General features: G+C 50.1%; 1 protein-coding gene across 1 annotated transcript; it reads left to right on the top strand.

Annotated features, from left to right (window-relative positions):
* Window positions 1–717: 717 nt before the first annotated feature.
* On the top strand, window positions 718–24,013 carry ADAM9 (ADAM metallopeptidase domain 9). Its single transcript, XM_053966610.1, has 22 exons — window positions 718–884; window positions 7,762–7,859; window positions 8,368–8,432; window positions 9,462–9,540; window positions 10,986–11,062; window positions 11,791–11,980; window positions 12,725–12,790; window positions 13,203–13,274; window positions 13,825–13,994; window positions 14,336–14,417; window positions 15,177–15,310; window positions 15,518–15,689; window positions 15,801–15,893; window positions 16,119–16,314; window positions 16,808–16,913; window positions 17,345–17,528; window positions 18,153–18,233; window positions 18,784–18,889; window positions 19,849–19,987; window positions 20,462–20,564; window positions 21,123–21,250; window positions 21,942–24,013. The coding sequence occupies exons 1-22, from the start codon at window positions 770–772 to the stop codon at window positions 22,051–22,053; spliced, it is 2,568 nt and encodes an 855-aa protein (XP_053822585.1). The 5' UTR covers window positions 718–769; the 3' UTR covers window positions 22,054–24,013.
* Window positions 24,014–24,063: the final 50 nt, after the last annotated feature.

Raw genomic sequence — 24,063 nt, 5'->3', positions numbered from 1 at the left:
GGGTTTGGACAACGCCCCCGAGGATGCACAGGGTGGGATTGTTGGGGTGTCTGTGCAGGGCCGGGAGTCGGGCTTGACGATCGCTGCGGGCCCTCTCCGGCTCAGGATATTCCACGGCTCCGTGCTTCCAGCGTGCAGTGCCGTTTTCGGCAGGGAGGGCCAGCGGAGCCGTGCTGGCCGCGGTCTGCGCTGACACCAGCCCCCTTCGCGGGCGTTTCCCTCGGGACCCCAGCGCTTTTGGTACCTGCGAGTTTTTAGTCCAAAAAAAGCACCGGAAAGCCTGATGCTCTCTTCCCGCCCCCGTCCGGGCCGTGCCGGGCGGTGCCGCTGCCCGGGGCCGTGCTGGGTGCCGGGGCCGTGCCGGGCTGTGCGGAGCGGTCGGGCCCGGGGCCGTGCCTGGCGGTGCCGGGCGGTGCCGGGCCGTGCCGGGCCGTGCCGGGCTGTGCGGAGCGGTGCCGGGGCCGTGCCGGGGCCATGCCGGGGCTGTGCCGGGGCCGTGCCGGGGCCGTGCCGGGCGGTGCCGGGCTGTGCGGAGCGGTCGGGCCCGGGGCCGTGCCGGGCGGTGCCGGGCGGTGCCGGGGCTGTGCCGGGGCTATGCCGAGGCTATGCCGGGCGGTGCCCGGGCCATGCCGGGCTGTGCGGAGCGGTCGGGCCCGGGGCGGGCGGTCGGGCGCACGGCTCCGCCCCGGGGCGGCGCAGCGCAGGCCCCGGCCCGGCTCCATAAGGCCGCGGGGCCGCCGGCCGGACCCAGCGCCCCACGGGAGGGGCGATGAGGGCAGGGGGCGTCATGGCCCGGGCCTGGAGCTGCCTCTGCCGCCTCCTCCTCTTCCTCCTCTTCCTCCTCTTCCTCCTGCCGCCGCCGGCCGCGCCCGGGCAGCCCGCGGGTGAGTGCGCGGGGCCGGGCCGGGCCTGCCGCCCGCACCCCGCTCGGCCCCCCCCGTTCCCTTTCCCGGACAGCGCCGTTCCCCCTTCCCCGTCGCCTCCGGAGGGTCGCGCCCCCCCTTGTCACCCTCCCCGGGGCAGCCGCTTCCCCTCCCCTGCCCTCGCAGGGGCCCGGTGGGGCAGAGCCCCCCACAGCCTGGCCAGAGCGCGGTCCTGCCCGCTGGCCCCGTGTGCCCCGCGGGGTCCCCGGGGGCGGCCGGTGCCCGCAGGAGGCTCCGGGGGCGGCAGCACCGCCTGTGCCCTGCCCGGCATCGCCGGCGCCAGCGTGCTCCGGCTCGGGGATGCCGCGGAGGGCCCGGCGGGGCTCCGGTGTCGGGAGCGGGGCTCCAGAGGGGAGCTGATCCCGGCAGTGGCCTCGGGTCGCACCTGCCCGAGAGCGCCGGCTCTTTGCCGCTCCATCCTCCCGTGTCAGGGCCGGCCGTGCGCTCCCGGGAGCTCCGGCGGCTCTTGCGGAGCAGGGGGCGAAGCACCCCGGCACAGCCCCGAGGGGCGCAGGGCTGCCCGGCCTTGGCCAGCCAGGAGCTCGGTGAGGGGCAGAGCCGCGCAGGCTGCTGTCCCCAGGGAGGTAGAGCAGGACTCAGAGCCATCCTTCTGCGTGCCTTGGTCCCGTGCTGTCCTTAGGGACTGTTTATGAATTGAGATGCTTCTGTTTATGGGCTCTTGTGGTGCTGATTCAAGGCTGAAATGTCTCCTCTCTCGTTGTTTCCCTCTCCTGAAGGGACACGTGCACTGTGTAAAACTTTTGTGTTTGTCATTAATGCATGTTTTTCTAGTCAGGTCTTCCCAGCTGAGGAATATACAACTTGATACTGGTGCTTCGTGCTGAGGACAGTGCTTCTGTGGTGTGTGCCTCTCCCTGAGGGATTCTGTGCTGGGATCTCTCACTTGCTGCGTTGTTGCTGGAGGGTATGTGGGCTGTGTGAGCTGGAAGGCAGCTTTGAGAGGTGGTGCAGCACGTTGGGAGCTGCCTGACTGGAGGCCGAGGAGTGATGTCTGGGGTTATGCATCTCTGAGATGTCAGGTGCTTGTGCTTGCAGTGGGTGCTTGGTGTTTTGAGGGATTAGATTTTAGTTCCTGCCTGTAGGAAAGGAACACCGGTGCCGGTTGCTGATGGTGGATGGTAGTGTTCCTCTTTGCCTTTGTAACTCTCTGTCCCAGCTATTAATGCCAAACCTTCCATGAAATATACCATGAAATAAACATCCCTTGCCTGAGTATGAGCATGAAGGAGAGGGTAGAAACCTCCAACTCTTGGGTTATAATGTAAGTGCTTTTGACACACACGGAGATGTAAGGCAGAAGTGGAGTCTTACCAGAAACTATTATCTGAAAATTCCTGAATGACCATAATCACATAGTGGTGTGTAGCCTTAAGGGATTTGTGTGTGTGGCTTTCCCTCTCCCGTTTGTGTCCATAGAAGCCTTCAAGATTTGACTATATGAATTTAAAAAAATTCACAGGCAGAGACTGCTTTGTGCTACTCCATCTCTTTCTTGGTACTTGGTGTCATACGCACACCAGGATGTTCCAGCCAGGCTTGACCACAATTCTTGAAGTGTCTAAATGCTTGGGATTAAATTTCTGGGGAGATAGGGTGTTTGGTTAAGATAACTCTTTTCTTCAGATCACAGAAAACACAGTACTGTCTCACCCCTATTGCAATAAATCTGGGACAATCATTCAAAGAGTGGGTTCGTGGTGATTTCCTCCATGTGAAAAGGAAAAGCATTTCAGTGTAGCTAATGTTGCCTCTTGTAATGCCTTGCTTTTGGAAAAAGGAAGTTAGGACCATGACTTTAGAGTTTCTGTATGTTTTGATCATTATTATTTCACAAACTAAAAATCAAAAAAAGAGGTAAGAATGTGCATTTCACAGTTCCCTTTGGTGGCCAGATGTAAAGCCAGGGATGTCTCCAAAGAGAAGCTTCCCACGGAGTCAGCTGAGAAAGCAGAGCTGACATTCACAGCTGGTAAGATGGGGAGGAAGTGAGTGGGCTTGCTGTGCTCAGCCCCTGCCCATGGGCACGCTGTCGTGGCTGGGAGGGAGTGACTCAGGGCCAGTGACCCCCAGGAGGGTTCATCTTGCTGCAGATAGCACAGCTTTACCCTGCTTCCCCTTGTGAGCAGGTTCTGAGGTGCAGAGGATGTTGTGACAGCACCAGTGGACATGTGTGACAGTCCTTTTTGTAGAACAAGGGGAGCTGTTGTCTTGCAGGCAAATTAGGCTTTAGGAAGGGCAGAAGGAATGGGGAGAGTCTAGACAGGAAACACTTACAGCATAGGTCTGGATTTCAGCAAGGGGTGTAAGAATTTTCTAGGAAATATTTCTGTGGAAGAGCTCCGTAACCTGATCAACATCCAGCATCCCCAGAGGAATACCAAAAGAAACTTCATGAACTGCTCTGGCCAGGTTTAATGTTATACAAATATTCCAGGTGAGCAATACATCCAGAGGAATTTGCTTCTCTTGCCATGATAATTGGTCATCTCTTCCTGCCTCCTAAAAGGCACCAGCACAGCAGGAGACCCAGCAGGTCTGAAGACTGAGAGCAGGGGAGGGAGAGAGGGAAAGAAAAGTCCCAAGGAACTGTGCCTGTAGAAGAGCAGCTGGCCAGATGTTCCCAGGTGTTTCGAAGATGAAGCATCACTGAGGCACTCTTTAGTGTTTGAGGTATGGGAGGAGCAGGAACTGCTGGCTCCACAGAAAACATTCCTGCCTTTAGAAGAATTGTTATCTCTGTGTTTTGTATAAACCTCTAAGCATTTTTAAGTGGACTTGGATAATATTTCCATAGTGAAAGTGAAGGAGGTTTTTGCTTGCAGTAGTCCAAAGAGTAAATCCTTCTTCAGCTGTGACCTTAGTGCAAAAGTCAAGTGCACCAAAAAAATGCTTTTCCTGGTGTGTCATTGCCTGGAGAAATCCACCAGCAGCGGTTCTGTTGTTTTGGAGGACATTTGTAAGTAAGCCAGGTCAGGGAAGTTTCTCCTCAGACACTGCTTGGCAAACTCCTGTATGATTCTGAAAATAGGATATGGAGAATGCAGATTGAGCTGGCAGCTGGTACCTCCCAGTCAGATGGGATTCAGGCTCCATAAAGACTGGGATAGCAACCCCAGTGATTTGAGCACGAGAGAAGTATCTGTCAGAAGTAAGTGGCTTTGAAAGGATGGTGCAAAGTGTTCTGAGCTGGAAATAATTTCTGTACAAGTATGAGAGGGTGAAAAATGGGGAGCAGGAGCATGTTGGCAGGAAAGGAAATGAGTGTCAGAGTAGGTTAAATGACAAGTGAATCAGACATGTGCTGCCTGTTTTGAGTTGAACCTGTGGAGATCCATAAACACACACAGCACGTGTGCCTTGGTATGGGTGAGGCCTCGCTGGGCTGTTGTGTCCTGTTGTGGGGCTGTTTTGGGTAGGTGTGTCTGACTGGAGAGTGGAGCCAGAGCAGCCTGATATGAACAGGCAGAGGTGAAAGGAAATACTGACTGTTGATGCTCCTTAGTTGCAGGAAAGGAGAGGCAAGTATGACAGCACACTGGAAATGTAAAGATGTGGAGCTAGAGAGAAGGGGGTGAATGGTTGCCCTCCTCAGGGGCTCAGAGGTGCAGCCTGAAGCACAAGGAGCTGATGGCTGGGGACTGGGGATGCTCCATGTGGAACTGGTCCTGCCTGGCCCTGGGGGGCTGCATGGCTCTGTAATGCTTTTGGCACTTCTGGTGAGCAATCCCCTGCCAAAGTGTGGAATGACTCGTGCAGCTGACCTCAGCTATTAATTGTAATCAATTGATGATAACCACAGTTAATGAGTTTTGGTATTTGCAGCTGACCTGCTCACATGCTGATGAGCTTGTTTTTATGAAATTAGCTTGTTTTGTGGTGTAACAGGCCACAGTCTGAACTTTCCTCTTTTTAATTTTTTTCCTTCTGCTGAAGAGTGTATCTTTGACCTTCTGTTGCTAGGCTTGGGAAGGAGTCACAGCTCAGGAAGGATGATAATGGAGGGGAAGTGTGAGTGTGGGGGTGGATGTGGCTGTGTGCTGTGATTCTGTAACTGACCCAATGACCCACGGGCATGCCAAGGTCTAGCAAGACAGGGGATGCAGTCTGACCTTTGCTGAATGCAGATCTTACCTGTCAGGCACCCCCAGAGCACCTGAACATCCCCAGAGCTTCCCTCGGTGTCTGGAGAGTCGTTGTGGCTGTGATGTGTTCCGGTGGTTTTCAAGCTCCCACATGCCGTGGAGCATGCATGGAATTCCTATGGAGGATTTGGGGTGGGGATGATGAATCACATCTTCCTGGTTGTCTCCAACGCTTGGTAATTAATGGCAGCCTTCAATGAGATAAGATGAGATAAATATGGTCAGGGATGCAGTTGTGCTCTTCTGATCGGAAGCAAGCCCTCGGCTCGGAAATGGGTCATCAGCATGCCATGTCCTCAGCAGTGACGTGCTGCAGCTCCAGCAGCTGGCAGAAAGCACCTGACGGTCAGAGGTCCTGTGACTTGCTGAAAAATGCGTTCCAAACTCTACCTGGCCTTTGTGGAAGGAAAACGTGGGAGCAGGGTTTGGCTTTCTGCTCGGCTGCACTTGTCCCTTGGGTTGGATTTTTGTTGAACTACTCTGTGCCCTCTTTGAGGGTTGCTGGTGATGTGTGAAATGCTGCACAGGGCACTTGGCATGGAAACAGGTTATTTGGGAAGTGAGGGGCAGTGCCAGGGACATACCTGCTGGAGACTCCCACCCCCATCAGCTCCCAAACTGGGGGTGCTGAAGGATGGGAAGGTGGGGAGAGAACTGTCAGAGCGTTCAGAGACTTGAAAAGTGGCCACTTTTAGTGCTGTTGCTCTAAGAGGATCCTCTTCCCAGAAATCCCTCCCAGTTCTGCTTCATGTGATGATTCACTTACTTGCTTTCTGCGTCCAAGCTGCTCTTGGGCAAACGTGTGGTATTTCCAAGCAGTGCCAGGCCTGCCTGTGTCCTGCTCTTTGTGTGACCTGTGCCTCCAGAGCCTGGCCCGAGTGTCCCTCCCCAGTGCTGTGGGTGGGGAGGGGACAAGTGCAGCCCTGCAGGAGCTCGGGGCTGCTACAGGTGTGTGGTTGGACATGACAACAGACAGAAGTGATTGCTGCAGTGTGTGCTTTTGGTGGTTCATTCCAGGGAAGGAAGCAGCCCTTCCCTCCCTCGTTTTTGGGCCAGGGAGGTACTGACACTGTGTTCTGTAGCCAGTGAATGTCAGGGGCTGTTTTCAGGAATTTTATCTCTGCTTTTGTAATGCCTTTTGTCTACAAACAGCATAGTAATGAACGTTCTGCTGCAGTCTGTGCCCTGTGTGAGTTCCTGAGAGGCAGTGGGGCTGTGCCTGTGCTCGGGTGACACAAATGCTGTGTGGCAGACCAGGACAGTGCAGTGCCTCTGAGGCCTCCTGCCATGGCCACGTGTGCTGTGACAGGAGGGGAGCTGGGAGTGGTCTGATGGCTTGTTCTTCGGGGATTGTGGTGGGACGAGTGTGGAAGGGACTTGCTTTTCCCTTGGGATGCCTTTTTGAGTGCTCACCCAAGGTGATGATGCTGTGTGTCAGCTTGCCAGGGATGGGAAGAGGAGGGGAAGGCATCTGAAGGAGCCTGAATGTCACTGCAGCCTGGTGCTTTTTGGGGAACCCCTGGCATTTAAAGCCTGCCCATTTTCCAAAGGATGGAACAGGCCTCTCATGGAGGCTTTGAGCTCACAGTGCTGTCCTGCAACTTAGAGAAGCCAAAGACCCTTTGGAGATGGAGTGTGAGTTTTGGTGTGCTCAGAGGGGCTGGTTTTAACTGGATGCAGCATCTCAGTCCCACTTGAGAGATTTTGGAGGGTCTTGGACACCAAACACTTGCTCACCCACCCCAGATGTGGTGATTATTTCTGGAGACAGTGAGGATAACTGTTCCCTTCCCCCTGCCTTTGTTGGGAAGCTCAGACTCCTCTGATGAGCTCATCGATTCCCCTGCCATGAGCCAGGAAAAGTATTTCTCTGGATGCTGCCTGTGATCTGGCTTGGCCAACCTCCTGCTTCCTGGGTGAGCAGCTGCGAGCCAGGCACCAGCAGATGCCACCACTGATGGGAAAAGTAATTTGCATGCACAATTTCTTGTTGTTTACATAGTTAATATACAACAGCTTGCAAAAACTGATAAAGGGAACTTGGACGGTGGACTTGTTTGGTTCAGGGGATCTGTCTGATGTTGCATATGCAAATATGTAAAGGGATCTGTGACAGCTTCTTTGTTGCAGGGATTTGTCTCACCCCAGTTGTTTTGATGAGGCCCTTGAGAGCTCTCTAAAAGCATAATGAGTATTAGCACCAGCCTCGGGTCAGGAGTTTGGCTGTGCTGTGCAGGGCCAGGGTGTGAGGCTGAGCTGTGCCATGGGGAAGAGCAGGAGCTGCTGGAGTTCTTGAGAGAGGCTGCAGGGGCAGTTCTGCAGCTTTGCAGCACAGGACACTTGGTTTGACACTGGGTGTCCTTGAGCGAGTCCTTGCTGTGCTGACCTGCCTTAAGTGCTGCTTCTGCTGGTGAAGAGTGGTGCTGCGTGAGATGGGTGCTGGTAGGACAGTATTTGGAATGTGAAGACTTCAATTTGAATATTTCTGGAAAAACTGGTGTCTCCTGTGCTGTTTGTGTGTTGTTTTCTCTGGGCCCTTGCAAGGCAATCCAAGTGTGCCTTGCTCTGAGGTTTGCTCTGTGTGTGGGCTTTTCCTGAAGTAGTGTTTTCTTCCTTGTGCTTCATCCTCTTGATTGCTTTGTTCCTCTAGCCAGTGTTTCTGTTCTGCTTCCCAGGCTTCCAGGAGATTTCCCTGCTCACTTCCTACGAAGTTGTAACTCCACAGAGGTTGGGAAGAGAACGACGAGAGGCTTCCAACAGCTCCTCCATACAGGTACTGGGCAGTCTGAGACACATCTTCAGTTTAGTGCCTACTTCCAAATAAAGTCCGCCCCAAAGTGACCTGAAATGCCCGTGGGATGCTGCTGGATTCACCTGGCAGCAGGGAAATGTCTGTCCTTGCAGAGGGCATCACCTCTGGCACTGCTGGCAGCTGAGGGACAGGAGTACCTCCCTCCTCCAGAGGTCGTGAGTTGCTGCGGTGGATTTTTGATCTGCAAGTAAAACTTGCATCATGTTCAGTAAAAAAACTGTGTTGTCCTCTTTCTGGCTCTGACTTGGAACTTTTCTGTGGAATTTTTAGAAGGACAGAACAAGAAAACCACAGTTCTATTTTGAAACCATTTCTTTCATGGGATTTTTTCCCAGTCACACAGGAAGGGATGCTAGGTTCTTGAGGCAGGGACAACTATTAAATAAATTTCAGGCTCATCCACCTTTGTTGGTTTCAAAGACTGTTTTATTCATTAACCTTAGTAAAATGCACCTTTCTTTATACTCAGGACAAGGTGTCATATGCTATTGAGATTGAGGGAAAAGAATACACCATTCATCTAGAGAAGAACAAGTAAGTGATTAACTTCTTTAAATGATTCAATTACTCAAACTGTTACGTCCAGGTGACAAGCTGGCAGGTACCACACGAGTTTTGAATCCTGGGGTTCTGTGTGGGAAGTGCAGGTACATCCCAGCCCTGCAGAATGGGAAGAGGTTGAGTCCTAGTGTCCTGGCCATCAGCCAGAGATGTTTTTTGATTCCTGCAGCCCTCGGGAACCCCCTTCAGAGCAGGAAGCTGCAGATTACTCTGAGGAGACCCAGGGAATCTACAACTCTTTCTATTCACAGCTAAAAATAAATGAGCTGAACTGTATTTCAACTAAAGAGTTTCACTTTTGTCTGGATCTTGTTTATTGTTTTAGTTTTGTGCTTTTTCCTGTCTCAGTAGCACAAGGAGGATAATAAACGAGGACAGTGACTCTCTCTCCAAGGTCTGAGCACTGAGACCTCACAGCTGATACAGACTCTGGCTGGCTGGAGTTTAAGGGCTGCTTGCAGCACCAGCACATGGTCACTTACCAGGCCACTGCTGGCCAAACTGCCCTTGTGATAGAGACACAGCTGTGCAAGCCCTTGGGGACTCCAGCTGCCACTTGCCAAGGCCCTGACCCCAAACATGGGAATTTAGCTGCACCACACCAGTGGAATTGCCAGGATGGTGCAGCAGTCTTAGGCGTGGGAGACTTTCCAATGCACTTCCTCCTCAGTCTGAGGAGGAGAAGGCATATACAGCAGACTGAGGGCTAGATTTTTTTTTTTTCTGCTTGGAAACAGGCTTTTAGCACAATTAGTGGGTTTTGCTGCTTGTTCTACTCTCTGAGGTGAGGTGGTTTGCTTGATTTCATTAGCAGTTCTCTACCATTCTGCTCTCTTGAATTTTGCTGTGAAAATATACTATTTCTTTGTTAATTTTAGAGGGTTTTCCTTTTTAATGTTTCCTTATTTAATTGCAATTTACCTATTTTGATTAGGGCTGTATTCCAATGTCACCGTCATTCCATGAAATTCCTCTTGTATTCCTTGTCCTGTTTCATTGCAGAGAACTGCTGCCCAAAGATTTCACAGTTTATACCTATGACAAGGAGGGAAAGTTGCAATTGGAATATCCAGATGTCCAGGTAGGACTTCCATCTGTTCATACCCTCCCTGAGGGTGGCTGGAACAGAGCATCTGTGGGATGAGGGAGTCAGGGTTACAGAAGGATAGTTGTATTTTCTGCTGGGCTCCCTTCAGTACCCACTGCCCTCTTCCTGAAGAGAGTCCTTAATTTTGGATGAGAAAGAAAGACCTGTATTTTCTGATGTGGAGGTGCCTGCTGTCTCATTAGAAGCTGCTCCTCTCTACAAGGCAGTGCTGCTCTCAGCTCTTGGTGTCACCACTGGGGTGCTGCTGTCCTTGTCCCACAGCCCGGTGCAGGGCTGGTGTCACTTCTGGCCACTGCCTGCCTTTCTCCAAGGCCTGGAGCTCACACTGGCTGCTCTGGGGGCTGAACAGGCAGCTTTGCCTTTGCTTTTGCACGCAGTGAGCTTGCAGACTGGTCCCTGAGCCACTGTGGGCCACTCATTGGGCAGGGCTGGCTGTTAGGAACCAACAGCTCCTCAGGGTGGGCTGGTCTGTTAGTCCTGAGCTGCTGGAAGGGATGGAGCAAGTCTGAAGGACCTTTGAGAGGGATGTGATCTGTGTGGTGCTGGAGTTACTCCACAGAAAGCCTGTTTGCAGCCCTCACTCTGCACGAGCAGGCTGCCTGACGTGTTGCATTTGGAAATGTAGAATTGAAAGCAGGTTGTGTGATACAAAATGCAAGAGAGCTTTCCTAATGGCTTCACTCTTAGGGATCAGCGTTGTTCCTTTGAAAGGGAAGTATTAGTCATACATGATTCATAGGATCTTGTTCTTGAAAGTAGAGTACCTGAGTCAAATGACTATTTGCTTCCTAGTTAAAAGGGATTGGTTACAGGAAAAGTGCTTTTTCAGCATTAGGTCACAGAAGTCTCACTGGCCCTGAACAATTAGCACAAGCCCTCTGTGCTTTCTGCGTTCCTTGCTGAGCATCAGAATCTGCATTATAGACCCCTATATCAATGTCTAAAGATGCCCTTGCCAGAGAAAATGGAGTGTGTTTGCCCCATGCTACCCCTTGTCTAGTTCCCAGAATTTGGATGTCCAGAGTACCCAGTGGGAGTACCCCGTGTGTCAGGGCTGCACTGTGCAGCCAGAGAGCTCTGGCAGCACAGCTCTGGCTGGGTGCACAGCAGGTGCTGTCCCTCCTCCTGCTACAGAGAGCTGACAGACAAGCCAGAACTCTCTGCCAGAAGCCTGAAGAGTAATTTGGCCCAAATTGGGAGGGAGGGGCTGGCCTCGAAATATTTGAGGCAGGGTGGAGGACAGAACAGGAGAGGGATAGCCTCGGTCCAGTTAAGAAATCCAGCTGTGGTAAATTGAACTGAATACATTTTGTCTTCTTGAGCTGTAATCACTGCTGGTCAGTGGCAGATCAGAGGTTGCCCTGGGTGTGCAGGCACGTCTGAAACACGTGTGTAATGCACCTTGTTTTCCTGTCCAGGATCACTGCCATTATCAGGGATTCGTGGAGGGGACCCTGGATTCCCTGGTGGCTGTCAGCACTTGCTCGGGGCTCAGGTAGCACAACTCCTCCTTTGTTCCCTGCTGTCACATTGTGGCTGCTGAACCCAAAACCCAGTTCTGCTGGTTTTGGCTGTGCCTCAGCCAGCCAGGGAGTCACTGGCTGCACTGAGCTGCCTTGCTGCTGTTGTCCTGTGGCATCTTTTATTCAAGGAGTTCACAGATATTTGAAGTACCATCAAATAAGTTATTACTGCAGTTTGTTACCAGAATGCAGTAAGTTGGTTTCAACACATATTTGGATTATTTTTTAACTTGCACAGATAGTCATGACAGCTGTACCTATTGCAGAAGTGGAATGTTGAACATTAGTCTCCAAATTTCACAAAATTGGCCCTAAACCTTATGCACCTAAGTCTGATGGAATTGTTTTCTACTTTGGGCTAATTGCCATATATTGTGTGCCATTGCTTTTTGCAGGGCCATGTCAGGCACCCGAGTGGCAATAGTGTATTTGAACTCGAGCATTTCTGTTTAAGACCTGTGATGTAATTCCTGGGGCATTGCAGGGCCTTACAGAGGTATTTAGTGCCCTGCATTTGTAAGGCCTTGCTCAGTGAAAGGCTACTGCCAGGCCTGGAGTGAAGTGTGCTGGTTCACAAGAGCTGAGGTATAGGCAGGCTTTGGTTATCCAGGAATAACTCTTCCTTTGTTTGGCTGTAAAAATTCTGGGTTGCTGTCCTCTCTGCTCAGTGCCACATGTCTTACACACTGCCTTATTTTAGGGGTTTGGTGACAATAGGGAATGTCACCTATGGGATTGAGCCCATGGATCCCTCTTCTGGCTCTAAACACATTTTGTATCGACTGGATAATGTGAAGAAAGAGCCCACAGCGTGTGGAGTAACTGCTGAAGGCCAGGAAGGGGAACATGCAGAGGGAAATCTCCATCCCACTATGACCCAGCTGCTGCGGGTAAGTCCTCCCCAGTCCCACATAAGGGGTTTTGTGAGTTCATTTTAGAGTGTGGAAGCAGCTTATCAGATTTCCTGGGACTTAGCACATACCTAAAGGTTTATGATTTTTGCACTAAGGGACAATTTAGTTTCTTCCCCGAAGCAGCCACAGTTCTCCTCCTGCTTCTGCACACGGCAGTGAGGGTGGGACGGCTGATGAGAATATTCCTAGGCTTTTTTGGGAGACTTCTAAGGGCCAGAACATGACCCTCATGGAGAGGCTTGTTAACAAAGTACTGCATCAGGAGCCAGGAGAATACTGTCATGTTTATTCCATCCTCCTCACCATCACAGTAGAGTTTGGTGTGAAGTCCCCCTTGTCCTTCAAGGGCTGTCTGTACAGGAACAAGATGGAAATGAAAGCAGAAGAATGAAAAATGTTGTGTTTCACATCAAAATCATTGGCATTTGCTTGTAGAATCTTTCTGCCTCTTTATCAAAGCGTGTGGTGACTTTCCAAGGCAACCTGTGCAGAGGTCCCTTGCTTTTGAAACAAGGGAAGTCTTTGTGCAGCTGAGTTTTAGTGTAAAACACAGAGAGTCTCATAGCATTGGATTACACTGCTCGGGTTTGGCACCGTGTGCTTTGGGTGTGTCTCAAACCACTGGTGGTGTCAAGTGAAATATGACAACGTCATGAGGGTTTTTTTTGTTTACGCTTGAATTAATAAATCTGAAGTTGTCTAAAACATTTTTTTCCCCAGAGAAAGAGGGCGGTCCTGCACCAGACAAGATACGTGGAGCTGTTCATAGTTGTGGATAAAGAAAAGGTGGGAATTCTGTGTGACTTTCCATTTTTTTCTCCTCAGGAGAGGGCCTGGAAAGCCCTCAGGTTTCATTACTCCCAAATTGATTGTTGAAAAATACTTGATCATTTACCCAAGTTGTGCAAATATGCTACCCTGGAAGTGGATAAATGTGTGCAATGCAATCCTCCTCAGAAAAGGAGTCAGCCATCAGACAGGGAGAGGTTCTGTTAGCAAGGAATCTCCTATGTAAGGAAAGCACATGGTAAAAAGTGCCTTTGCTGTTGTCTTTGGAATGCTGAGCAGTAGCAGTGAAGATGTTGTCTTGGTTAGCATCTTCTTGGAGATTTGGAGCCAGGCAAAAATGTTTTGTTCCTTTTTCTGACTGGTGTCTCTATCTCTTCTCTTCATGAAGCTACGTTTCTTTGTCTTGCAGTTTGAAGATTTTGGGAAGAGTGAAACAGAAGTAAGAGAACATATGGTGCAGCTGGCAAACTTCCTTGACAGTGTGAGTAGGAGGGATGCTGTGTGCTGCAGCCCTGCTGCCTTTTGGAAATGTCCACCTTGGGGTCTCTTCTGGTACCACTTTGGGGAATGCATCCCCATGGAAGCTTTTCCACCTCTAATCCACCTTGAGAATTAGTTTAGGAAACTATTCCAACCTGTGCTACATCCACTGAGTGACAGGACAGATTGTTGCAATTACTTGTGTCTGTAGATTATTGTAATTCTTGTGTCTTGTGTGTAAAGGTTAGAGAAAAAGCATGTCTGTAACTCCACTATTTCACATGATATTTGGCAGAATTGAGACTTGTTTATTTCTGTTTGGTATTGTCTTACAATGTAGCCAGTGTGGCATTTAAGCATTGATCCTGTAGCTAATGAAGGTCTGAATCACAGGGAAAATGCATTCTGGTGGTTCCAGCTGTGTACTAGCTGTGAAAAAAAAATCAAACCCACACAGAAAAGATGGATGCTTGCAATAAGATCTGTAACACCAGGCCACTTGTTTTTGTCTGAAGATATTAATGACTATCTCTCCTCCTTTTTCTCCCCAGATGTACGTTATGTTGAACATCCGCATCGTGCTGGTCGGTCTGGAGATCTGGAAGCACGAGAACATCATCAGCACGGATGGGGGGGCTGGGGACGTGCTGGCCAACTTCGTGCAGTGGCGAGAGAAGAACCTCGTCCTGCGGCGGAGGCACGACAGCGCCCAGTTTGTCCTGTGAGTGCCAGCTCCTTCCCTCTGGTCCCAGGAAGTTCCTTCTGTTCCTGCCTGCTCAGCCCAGCTGCAGTGCCTGTGCTCTTCCCATGCACAGGGATGGTGTGGAAGAGGCTGGCTTTCTCTGTAAACACTTAAATTAACAGAGTAAAGGAGTCTTGAGCAGACAGCAATAGGTTGACTGGTGCCACTTGTGCTTGCAGTCAGTAGCAGTGCTCCTGTGTCAGCCTGGGAAAGCTGGAGCAGCAGGATTTGTGCCCCACAGGCAGGAATGGTGTGCTGATATGGACTCTGTGTGTCTGTACAGATAGATGATGGCCTTTCCTTTCTCTTCATGACTGCAGGAAGAAGGGTTTTGGTGGCACAGCTGGAATGGCCTATGTGGGAACAGTGTGCTCCAAGAGCCATGCAGGAGGCATTAACGTGGTGAGATTTCTTCAGTGATCTCTGAATGTGATAGAGGTCAGAGTTTGCACTCTGAAAGTCTTCCTGGAAGTGCAGAGTCTTTCATAACAAAGCTGAAGTGGCTTAGTGGGGCTCTTGTGTTGTCCCAAACAATTTCTGACACTTCCAGGGTATCTGGATCACAACTTCTCTGTAGTCCTGCTCAGCTTCAGCTCTGCTCAGTGTGCAGTACTCATGCAAAAGGATTTCTCAGAGAGGATTTCTCGGTGTCGTTTTAAGCATATCTGCCTCGAAAGTATGTGGGAGCTATATGGGTTCTCAAATCTGTCCTGTGCTGTCTGACCTGCAGCTGTAATCTCCCTGAGCAGTGCTGGTTCCCTGTGTGTTTTATATGGAACTGCAGAGCCTTAATGAACCAAGCTGCTGGTCTCAGATAACTCACAATCCCAGAAATCTGGCTTCTTTGGACCAGTGACACAAGTGCTGGAATTTGCACATTTTGGGAGAGCTGGGCTGGTGTGGAGAGTTCTAGTTTTTGAGTTAATATTGCAGCTGCTCTGGAAAGTGGAGGTTGTTGGGTGGTGTCCCAGAGAGGTTTCTCTGAGGGCTCTTGCTGCTAAGCAAACTCCATGCACTTGGTTGGAAATCCAGCCCTGTTGGACTGAGAATCCTGATAGCGTACAGACAGAATGGCAGAAGGGTCTCCTCGGCACAGAAGTAAACATTGACTTTGTCAGTGTAAGCTCTGTGCTGACTGCCTTCTGTGTCACTCCTGTGCAGTTTGGAAGGATCAGCATCCAGATGTTTGCATCCATCATGGCTCACGAGCTCGGCCATAACCTGGGGATGAACCACGATGACGAACGCGTCTGTCAGTGTGGGGCAAGCAGCTGCATTATGAGCTCTGGAGCGTCGTAAGTAGCTGACCAAGGGAGGGCAAAGAAGGCTCAAAATGCCCCATCCATGTGCTTTGTTTTTATGGATTACTTTCACCTTCAAATGCCCCTTGCAAAGAGTGCTGTTGTGCTTGTAATGGGGAAAGCGAATGTCCCCCTTGTTCTGCAAACACAGGGGTTCTGGCTTGGCTTAGTGTAAAGCTCAGCTCATTTTCTCCATTGCAGGGGATCGAGGAACTTCAGCAGTTGCAGTGCAGAAGACTTTGAGAAGCTGACACTCAACAAAGGTGGGAGCTGCCTGCTCAATGTCCCAAAGCCTGACGAGACCTACAGCGTCCCGTACTGCGGGAACAAGCTGGTGGATGCTGGCGAGGAGTGTGACTGTGGCTCACCAAAGGTTGGTAGCTGGGTGCTTTCCCAGTGGTGCCAGAGCAGTCTTGTGCCCCCTGCTCAGAGGGGACAGTTTGTGACAGAGGGGAAGATTTTGTGACAGCCCTTGTGTCCTCAGGAATGTGAAAGCGATCCGTGCTGCGAGCCAGGAACTTGCAGGCTCCGATCCGGTGCTGAATGTGCTTATGGTGACTGCTGCAAAAACTGCCAGGTAGGAGACTCTGGTGGTGTTGGGAAGCTGAGAAAAGGAGAGCATTGGCTCAGTCAGTGCATCTTTGAGAGGGAGGTGTCCTGTGTGTCCACGGCCCCACGAGGACACTCGGATGAGAATTCAGATCAGTCCCTTGTTTGGGGTGTACCGCGGGTCAGGTGCAGCGCCAGTCTCTGCTGTGAGGTTCCTGTTTTCTGATCAGTTTTCCCTCCCCTCTCTCCTCAGCTCCTTCCTGGAGGCACAGAGTGTCGGGCCAGCACCAACGAGTGTGACCTCCCGGAGTACTGCAACGGCAGCTCCCAGTTCTGCCAGCCAGACTTCACGGTGCAGAACGGGCACCCCTGCCACAACCAGGAGGCCTACTGCTACAACGGCGTGTGCCAGTACTACGACGCCCAGTGCCAGGACATCTTTGGCTCCAGTAAGGAAGGGCACAGTGTTACAGTCTTTCTAAGAGATGTAGCTAAAGAATACACGAAGTTTATTTAAAATACATTTATTTGCTTGTCACTAACAGAGACCAGCTGGCTTTGGCAGAGTATTTGAAGCAGTGGTAGTAATGGCTTAGCATCATGGTCATGCATTCTTCCTGTGTTACACTTAGTTCTGTGCTGGACATAGTTTTGTTGCACTTACCACTTCTGGTACAGTGGGATTTCTGCTCTGTAAAGAAATATCAAATGCTAGAATTGTCTCAGGTTAAATAACTGTTTTTCTCCATTTTTAAACTTGGAACCTTGTAATTCTGACATTGTAACCTCTTCAGTGTTTTGTCCAAGTTCCTAAGTTCGCTGCTGCATGGCAAATACTTGTTGTAGCAGGGTAGTTGCTCGGGGTACAGGAGATCCTGTGTGAGATGTTTCTGTGCCTGGGTAACGTGGCTCCTCTCTCTGGGGGTGGGCTGTTGTTTGCAGAAGCCAAAGCAGCCCCCAACATTTGCTTTGCTGAAGTGAATTCCAAGGGGGACAGATTTGGCAACTGTGGTTTCCATGGCCATGACTACAAGAAATGTTCCAGCTGGTGAGTTGAGCCCAGTGCGTTGGGAAGTTCTGAAATACATGGCTGGGAGTCTGTATTTGGGTGCTGTGGTGTCAGTTTGGGATGTTGTAGGGGGTGCACAGGGGAGGGATGCAGGGCTGTGCTGAGGAGAGCGTGTTCCACATCTCCTGTCAAGGATTGTGCTTTCCCTAAGTGTTCACATATGGGAAGATGAGAAGCAAATCATCATGTTTTCCTTAATGCAGAGATTCCAACAGCTTACAGAAAGAAGGGATAAACTACTCTTGCAGCACTGGAGTGAAGCCCAGTTCAGTTTTATTTGTCAAGTTGCCTCAATTTTGTTTTCAAGTAGCATCTTCCAGTAGAAAGGAAAGATCGCATCAAACACATGGTAGTCTGGTTCTCAGAATAAATCCAAGTGTCACTACAGTGTTCCTGTGTTGCTCTTGTAGGAATGCCATGTGTGGGAAGCTGCAGTGTGAAAATGTGAAAGCCATGCCTGTGTTTGGAATCAAGCCTGCTATTATCCAGACTCCCATCAAAGGCACCACATGCTGGGGGGTGGATTTCCAGCTGGGCTCTGATGTCCCAGACCCAGGAATGGTGAATGAAGGCACCAAGTGTGCTAATGGAAAGGTAATTAAAGATTTTAAAATGATATCCTAATGTAATAATTTGGGGTATTCATGGGAATAAAATTTTCAGCTGCACTGTTTCATGAATAGTTATGACCATTATTTTTGGATGCCTGGAGTTAATGTGAAACTAAACGAGTCCGTTGATTCCCCCCACTGCCCAGTACTGCACTGCATGTGCATCAAACCTTTAATGAGCCTTTCATTTGTAGGTGAAGCAAAAGGAATTGAGTTTGTTGAGAGCCAGAATCTTTGCTCTGCCAGTGAGCAGAAGAACCAGGCCCACACAAATGCCTTGAAGACAGCTTTCAATTAAAATCCAACTAAACTGAAGAGTGCAGAAGCTTAGCCCTAGCAGAGGAATGTGCATTCCACATGTCCTTACTGGGCACAATTTAATTGCTGTTCCTTTACATTCAGACTGCAGACAAAAGGCTCCAGTGCCAGCTCAGCCCCATGCTGAGAGGCCTTTTGTGGAACAGAGTTTCTGCAGAGTTTGGAATTATCAGTGAGAGTGTGCGAGGCTTTGTGGCAGCAAGCACAGCGGGGCTGTGGGCTAGGAGCAGGGATCTGGGCAGGCAAGGGGGCACTGAAATGCCATCATTTGTGCATCTGTCTTCCCCAGATCTGCAGGCACTTCCAGTGTGTGAGTGCCTCTTTCCTGAACTACGACTGTGACGTGGAGAAGCAGTGCCATGGGCATGGGGTAAGCAGGGAAGAGAGAAAGCAAGTTTTAAAATTGTGATTAATACCTTTATTTTTCTGTTTTTAGAAACTGTAAAAGTCTCTATAAAATGCCTTTAGGCAAGAGAAGCTGTAGCAGTGTCAAAAAAATCTTTGACAAAACTCTGCCAGGCAAGAATTCCCAATTCCAGTATTGCTAATGAAATTTGACTCTGCATCTCACAAAGAAAAAAAAAAAAACAAAAAAAAAAAAAAAAAAAAAAAAAAAAAAACAAAAAAAAAAAAAAAAAAAAAAAAAAAAAAAAAACAAAAAAAAGAACAAGCAAAAGCTATGGTGTGTAAGCTGTTGGGATAGCTAATCCTTGGAAGCTCTTCCTGAACAGTGCTCTGTGTGCTCAGTCATGTGAAATCTTGGCATGCCTGGCCAAGGACTGTTTGGATTTGGCTAAGGAGTTACTGGGTAAAATTCTCCAGGCTGAGCAGTGCGAGGGACAGAACAGGTCATGGCTGCTGCAAGCAGATTTAAATGCACACAAATGGAAGTTACTGAGTATTTGTGTTTTGGAATACAGGTGTGCAACAACAACAGGAACTGCCACTGTGAAGCAGGCTGGGCCCCTCCTTTCTGTGACTCCAAAGGCTACGGGGGCAGCGTGGACAGTGGCCCTCCATACAATGGCAAGTGGCTGTGAGGGCTGGGGCTGGCTGCTCCAGGGCAGCCCACGTGTTGGGGAGCTTTGGTGCATGGCTCTGCACGGGCTTTCACTGGTTTTCTGCTCAAGGTGTTGCACTCCTGTCTCGGGATGCTGGGGGAGGGATCTGGACTGTTTAGTTCAGGTGACTTCTGCCACCTTGGAACAAAGATCCTCTTTGTATCCAGGCTGGGAAGGGAAGCCCCAGTGAAGGGAAGCATGATTTCTGCACAAGAGAAAGCAAACTGACACAGCTAGGAAGTTTGCTTTACTCACTGACAGTTTCAAGGTGAAATAGGAAGCCAGAGCCAAGCTCTGATTTGGAGAAAACTTATGCTGTGTCCATGTGGAGTGTATAAAGATGGGATTGGTGTAACTTCTGTGGGCTGCAAGAATGATCTTGGAGACTTTTTCATAAGCTGCTGTGGGTTTGGGAAAGCTAGGCACTCTGATGCAATGACAGGCTGGAGAAGCACACTGGAGCTCGGGCAGATCCCTCAAATCATCAGACAGAAAAAGGGAAAGGCTGTTTTAGTACAGCCTGCAGGGGAGAAGTTGCTGCATGTAAAAATGTCAGGATTAAGAACCCACGTTCTTTGTTTACAGCAAACAGTGGCTGGAGAAGAGGTAGATTTAACATCAGACCAAAAGGCAGAAGCTCTGTTTCCTCTCCCATAAGATCTTTAATAATGAAACATTACAGTCATGAAAAACGAGGACTGATCTACTGATCTAATGTGCTGCTGCAGCCCAGGGTATCAGCCCTGAAAGATAAACAGAAAGGATCATTTGGGCATGTATCTTATTGGATTCTTTTGGGTTTTTCCTATGAAAAATGGAAAGCAGTTACAGAACCATTCCTAGCTAATCCTCTGTGCTGTTACGAGTCCGGTGGTGGTGACACCACGTAAGGCTAATTTCTTCTCCGTGGTTTTGTGCCCTCAGACAAAGACACCTCGCTGCGCAATGGGCTGCTGGTGTTCTTCTTCCTGGTGCTCCCCCTGCTCGTGGCTGCTGCTCTGGCCTTTGCAAAGAGGGACAGGCTGAAGCGGAGCTGCAGGAGGCTGATGTCCCGCTGCCACTCGTGAGTGCCTCCTCCTCTCTGCCTTCTCCTCTGCCCTGGAATACTCCATGGGTGTTTGTTTACACCAGCCAATGCCAAAGTGTGGAGGCATGTCCCAGGATGTCAGGTGAAAGCTCCTGCATCCAATGGCACATGTGGCTTGCCTCTGGCAATGACAGGAAAGATAAATCCATCCCAAATCAAGAGAGCAGGGAGTTTTCTCTTTACTTCTCTGTTTCTTCTTGTGCATTGGTGATAGGGATTTATACTTTGGGTCCCATCTTTTTATAGAGGGGCAAAGGGAAGCTGCAGAGTCTTGAACAGAAAAAGGGCTGTTGTTGTTGATTAGATTTGTGTAAATTCTGTCTTTCTCACACTTGATACGTGCTAAGGTAGTATAAATCCAGCTCAGGTTCACAGTGCCTGGCTTCACAGCCTGCACAGTCACTGGGTCTGGGTTATGTGCTCACACAGTCCATATCCACTGGATTTCAGGTCACTCCAGTCACCTCCTCCTCGGCCAGACACTGAACCCAGGGACTACCAGCACAGAGGCTTCTCCCGGGGCATGCCTTATCCTCCGAGAGCTGTACCCATGGTAGGAATCAGCTACTTTCCCTTGCTCTATTTGTTACTCAAGTAAAGAGATTAAGGCAGTTGCTCTAACTTTTGCCCTAATAAAAGCTTTACAGTTACTTCTTAATTTCTGAAAGTTATGTCTCTCCTTGATAAAGCAGAGAGAACGTTTGTTTCCTAAGGGTTGTGTGGGGGGCTCCTCAGTGTCCCAGTTTAAGCGTTGTCCCAGGCTGTGCTTAGTTTACCTGCTTTGCTGCTCCCTTTTCCTCATGACAGATGCCCAGCCCACGTGAGAATCCCTCTCCTTGTCAGAGCAGTTGTCCTCTGAAAGCCACAGCCAGCCAGAGCACACTCCCAGAGCAAACCGAATGCTGTTGTGACCAGCCTTTCTGTGTTTTTCAAAATCCAACAGTTCCCAGACTGCTGTTGCTTCTTCCTACTGAGTGTCTCAGAGGAAAGAGCACCTCTGACGTTGCCAGGCTGGTTTGCAAGTGTTCTTGAGCGTCACTTATTTAGTGAGGCAAATATTTTGGTACCCTGTGTGCAATTGGTCAACGTTATCTTTATATTTTCTTTGTAGGATATGCATCCAAACACCTTTCCTGTCCCAGCTTACCCAGTTAACCAGCACCCTCAGCAGGCTTTCCACCAGCCCTACTACTCCCCGCCGCAGTACCCGGCGCAGCAGCCGCAGAGGGTGCCCAGCAGGTCAGTGCAGTTACTGCAAATGCCCCCTGGCAGTGGCACTGATGGGATTTCTTGTCACTCCCGGGAGCCCTGGCGTGTTCCACCACAGGCTGTGTGTGAGTGGGGCTGACTTTTCACTGGGAGAAGTTTCTCCTTCACTTCACCCTGGAGGGCAGCGCGTTCATCCTGCGCTGTCACGGCTGTGTGGTGATGAACGAGGCTCAGAGCGCTGCTGTGCGCGCAGGTTAGCCCGGCAGGTGGACGAAAGGCCTGTTAAAATAGTCAGTTTAAAAGCAAATTACTCACAAATCTGTCATTGTGCTGATTTGTGAATGCTATGGCCAAGTGCAAAACCATTTCTCTTACCTTTGAGCAGAAAGTTTTCCCGTATTTTTCATTTTACTTTTGAATTGAGGTTGTGAGATGCAGTGCTGTGCCACACACAGACCCAGGAAGTGCCGGGGGCTGGGTGGGAGCATCCTAAAGTAGCTCATGTTGGTGGGGCTCTTGGGCCTGGGGTCTTCAGAGAATTTTGGGAGAAAAGGTGAGTTTTAACAGACGGGTGTTCCCAGAGGATTTCAGGCCACTGAAGGCACAGTCTGAGCGTGGTGTGTTCAGAACGAGTCCTGGTGTGGAGGCAGGGCTGAGGTGGCCGGGCACGGTGGGGTGTGAGGGCTGTGGGACTGACTGCTCCTCCTGTGTCCCCTTGCAGGCCTCCGCCCCCGCAGCAGAAGGTTGTACCTCAGGGACCGCCAGCACAGCAGAAATGTTTACCTCAGGGACAGTACTTCCCTTCCCGACCGGCACCTTTGCCTCCCAAATAGCTTTCGGCTTCCTCGGGGCCTTCGTGCGAGCTCACCTGTTGGCTGCGACAGCTGAAATTGCAGTTCCCCTTCTGGCATCCCGTGGGCAGCCTCCCTCTGCAGCCTGGGACAGGGCAAACCAGAGATCCCCACCAGGAATGTAGAACTTTACACTCAATAAATACCTCGACCAAAGCTCCAGGGACTGAAACACCCAGCCCGTCCCTCGCTCTGTCCAAGCTTTGCCGCTGCAGCCAGGCTGGCAGCAGGAGTGCAGCAGCCTGCAGGGAAATAATCCTGAAATCCAGCACGTGGGTTTGGGTCTCCCCATTTCTGCCACGAGCCCTGGTAAGGAAGTTGCCCGATTTGTTGTTGTCTCTCTGACTGTGCAGTGAGGAATTGGAGTAACCCGTTTGCAAAGCAAGGAGATCTGGTCAGTTAATTTTCAGTTACTCTGCATGGACTGGAAAGTGTTTCCCAAGTACACCTTAATGGCATAAATGGAATGAGGTCTCAGAGGACTTTTTCAGGAAGACAGATTTTAACCATGTTTATGCATGTATATATGTTTATAGATGCATAATAATGCACTTAAATTCTTAACTCCATGCTGACTGACACTAAGCTGTGCTATAGGAGCACTGAGTTTAATGCTTTTTAATTAGAGAGTGGCTGAACGAGACTCCTGTACTAATTCCCACTAATACATGGATGGGCAGTGAAGATAAAGGTACGAGAAGACACGGCCATATTCTGGTTTTAAAAAACAGGGGGTGCTGTTAGGTTTTAATTCAGGTCTAGAGACAGCAGCAGTCCCTGCAGAACACTGGGAAGTGAGAAGTGTCTCTGCCTGGACCACCAGAGCTTCTCTGAGCACTTTAAATGGGAGCCTGGTGATAGATGCACCCTGTATTTAACAGCCAAGCCCTTGTAGTGTCAGTCAGGATGCTTCTGGGCTACTGTGTGTCAGACCAGACTGCCTCTGCTCCTGCACCATGGGCTAGACTGGATTTTGGAACTCCTCCTGAGCAGAGGTGCCCAGCATCCACTGTGCTGGGAGAGGGAGCTGTAGGTCCTGATCCTGTGGTGCTGTGGGTAGAAGCTGGATGTCGTGGTCAGAAATAGAAATCTATTGCACAAATTGCTAAAAGTGAGGTTCTATTGCACAACTTGCTAAAAGTGAGATAAGTGCTGAAGAGTGTGCTGGGCTGTTTCACTCTGTGCTCGACACAAGCACAGCTCAGTCTGTAAAATCCCCCTAATATTGCCAAAAAATAATCTTTTCCTCTGTATATACATACATAAATATATATATAGTGTGCGCAGTAATAAAATACTTGAACTCCTGTGGTTTCCCATAAACTTAGATTAAGATTTATAACACTATTAAAATCTGTAAAATGTCACCTAGAATTTCACCAACTGTACTGGTGGGGGGTCTCCTTTTTGTTCCAAGATAATCAATTACTTCCTAATTGTGTTTCTGTGTCCCGCTCTGCCTGAGCAGGCTGTCTGTCTGTCTGTCTGTCACAATGAGCTCTGCAGCTGGATGCAGCCCATCTCCAGCCCTGGTCAGAGGGTGGGGAAAGAGGAGGGGATCCAGGGATTGAAGTCATCCAGAGAGATGTACTTAACTGTGTGTGACACGCTGTGTGTGTGAACTAAACTATGCTGAAAATGGTGCCTTCACTAGACAAAGAGTTTTTGTACTCCCGGCGTGCACGTTGGAGTAGCCGCAGTGCAGGGGGCAGGCACTGCTTTGAGAAGCGATCCCAGGGACAGGAAGTGGCTCCAGTTTTTGGTGTTGAATACTGAAGATGACTACTGACTTTCTTTTGTGAAGTGTACAGATACCTGTCCCGGGCAGGGCGGGAGCCGTGGCCCCCTCTGCAGCCGGCCCCGCGCTGCTCTCTGGCCCAAGGGCTGTTCCCGACCCATTTGTACAGACCCAACAAGCAATAAAGATGCCAGTTTTGTACAAGTCTCTACCTCGGCCTCTGCTTTTAGGGGTGGGGCTGTTACCTGTGGGGC

This window comes from Vidua chalybeata, chromosome 28 (assembly GCF_026979565.1).
Source record: "Vidua chalybeata isolate OUT-0048 chromosome 28, bVidCha1 merged haplotype, whole genome shotgun sequence".
In the NCBI taxonomy this organism is placed as follows: domain Eukaryota; kingdom Metazoa; phylum Chordata; class Aves; order Passeriformes; family Viduidae; genus Vidua; species Vidua chalybeata.
Note: the sequence above shows the minus strand (reverse complement) of the source record. Positions and strands in the feature narration are given on the sequence as shown.

Excerpts from the sequence above, each read along its gene's own strand:
- ADAM9 (XM_053966610.1), top strand. The coding sequence starts at position 770 with ATGAGGGCAGGGGGCGTCATGGCCCGGGCCTGGAGCTGCCTCTGCCGC. Across the intron at positions 9,541-10,985 it reads TGGAATATCCAGATGTCCAG|GATCACTGCCATTATCAGGG; the intron begins GTAGGACTTCCA and ends TTTCCTGTCCAG. Across the intron at positions 14,418-15,176 it reads ATGCAGGAGGCATTAACGTG|TTTGGAAGGATCAGCATCCA; the intron begins GTGAGATTTCTT and ends ACTCCTGTGCAG.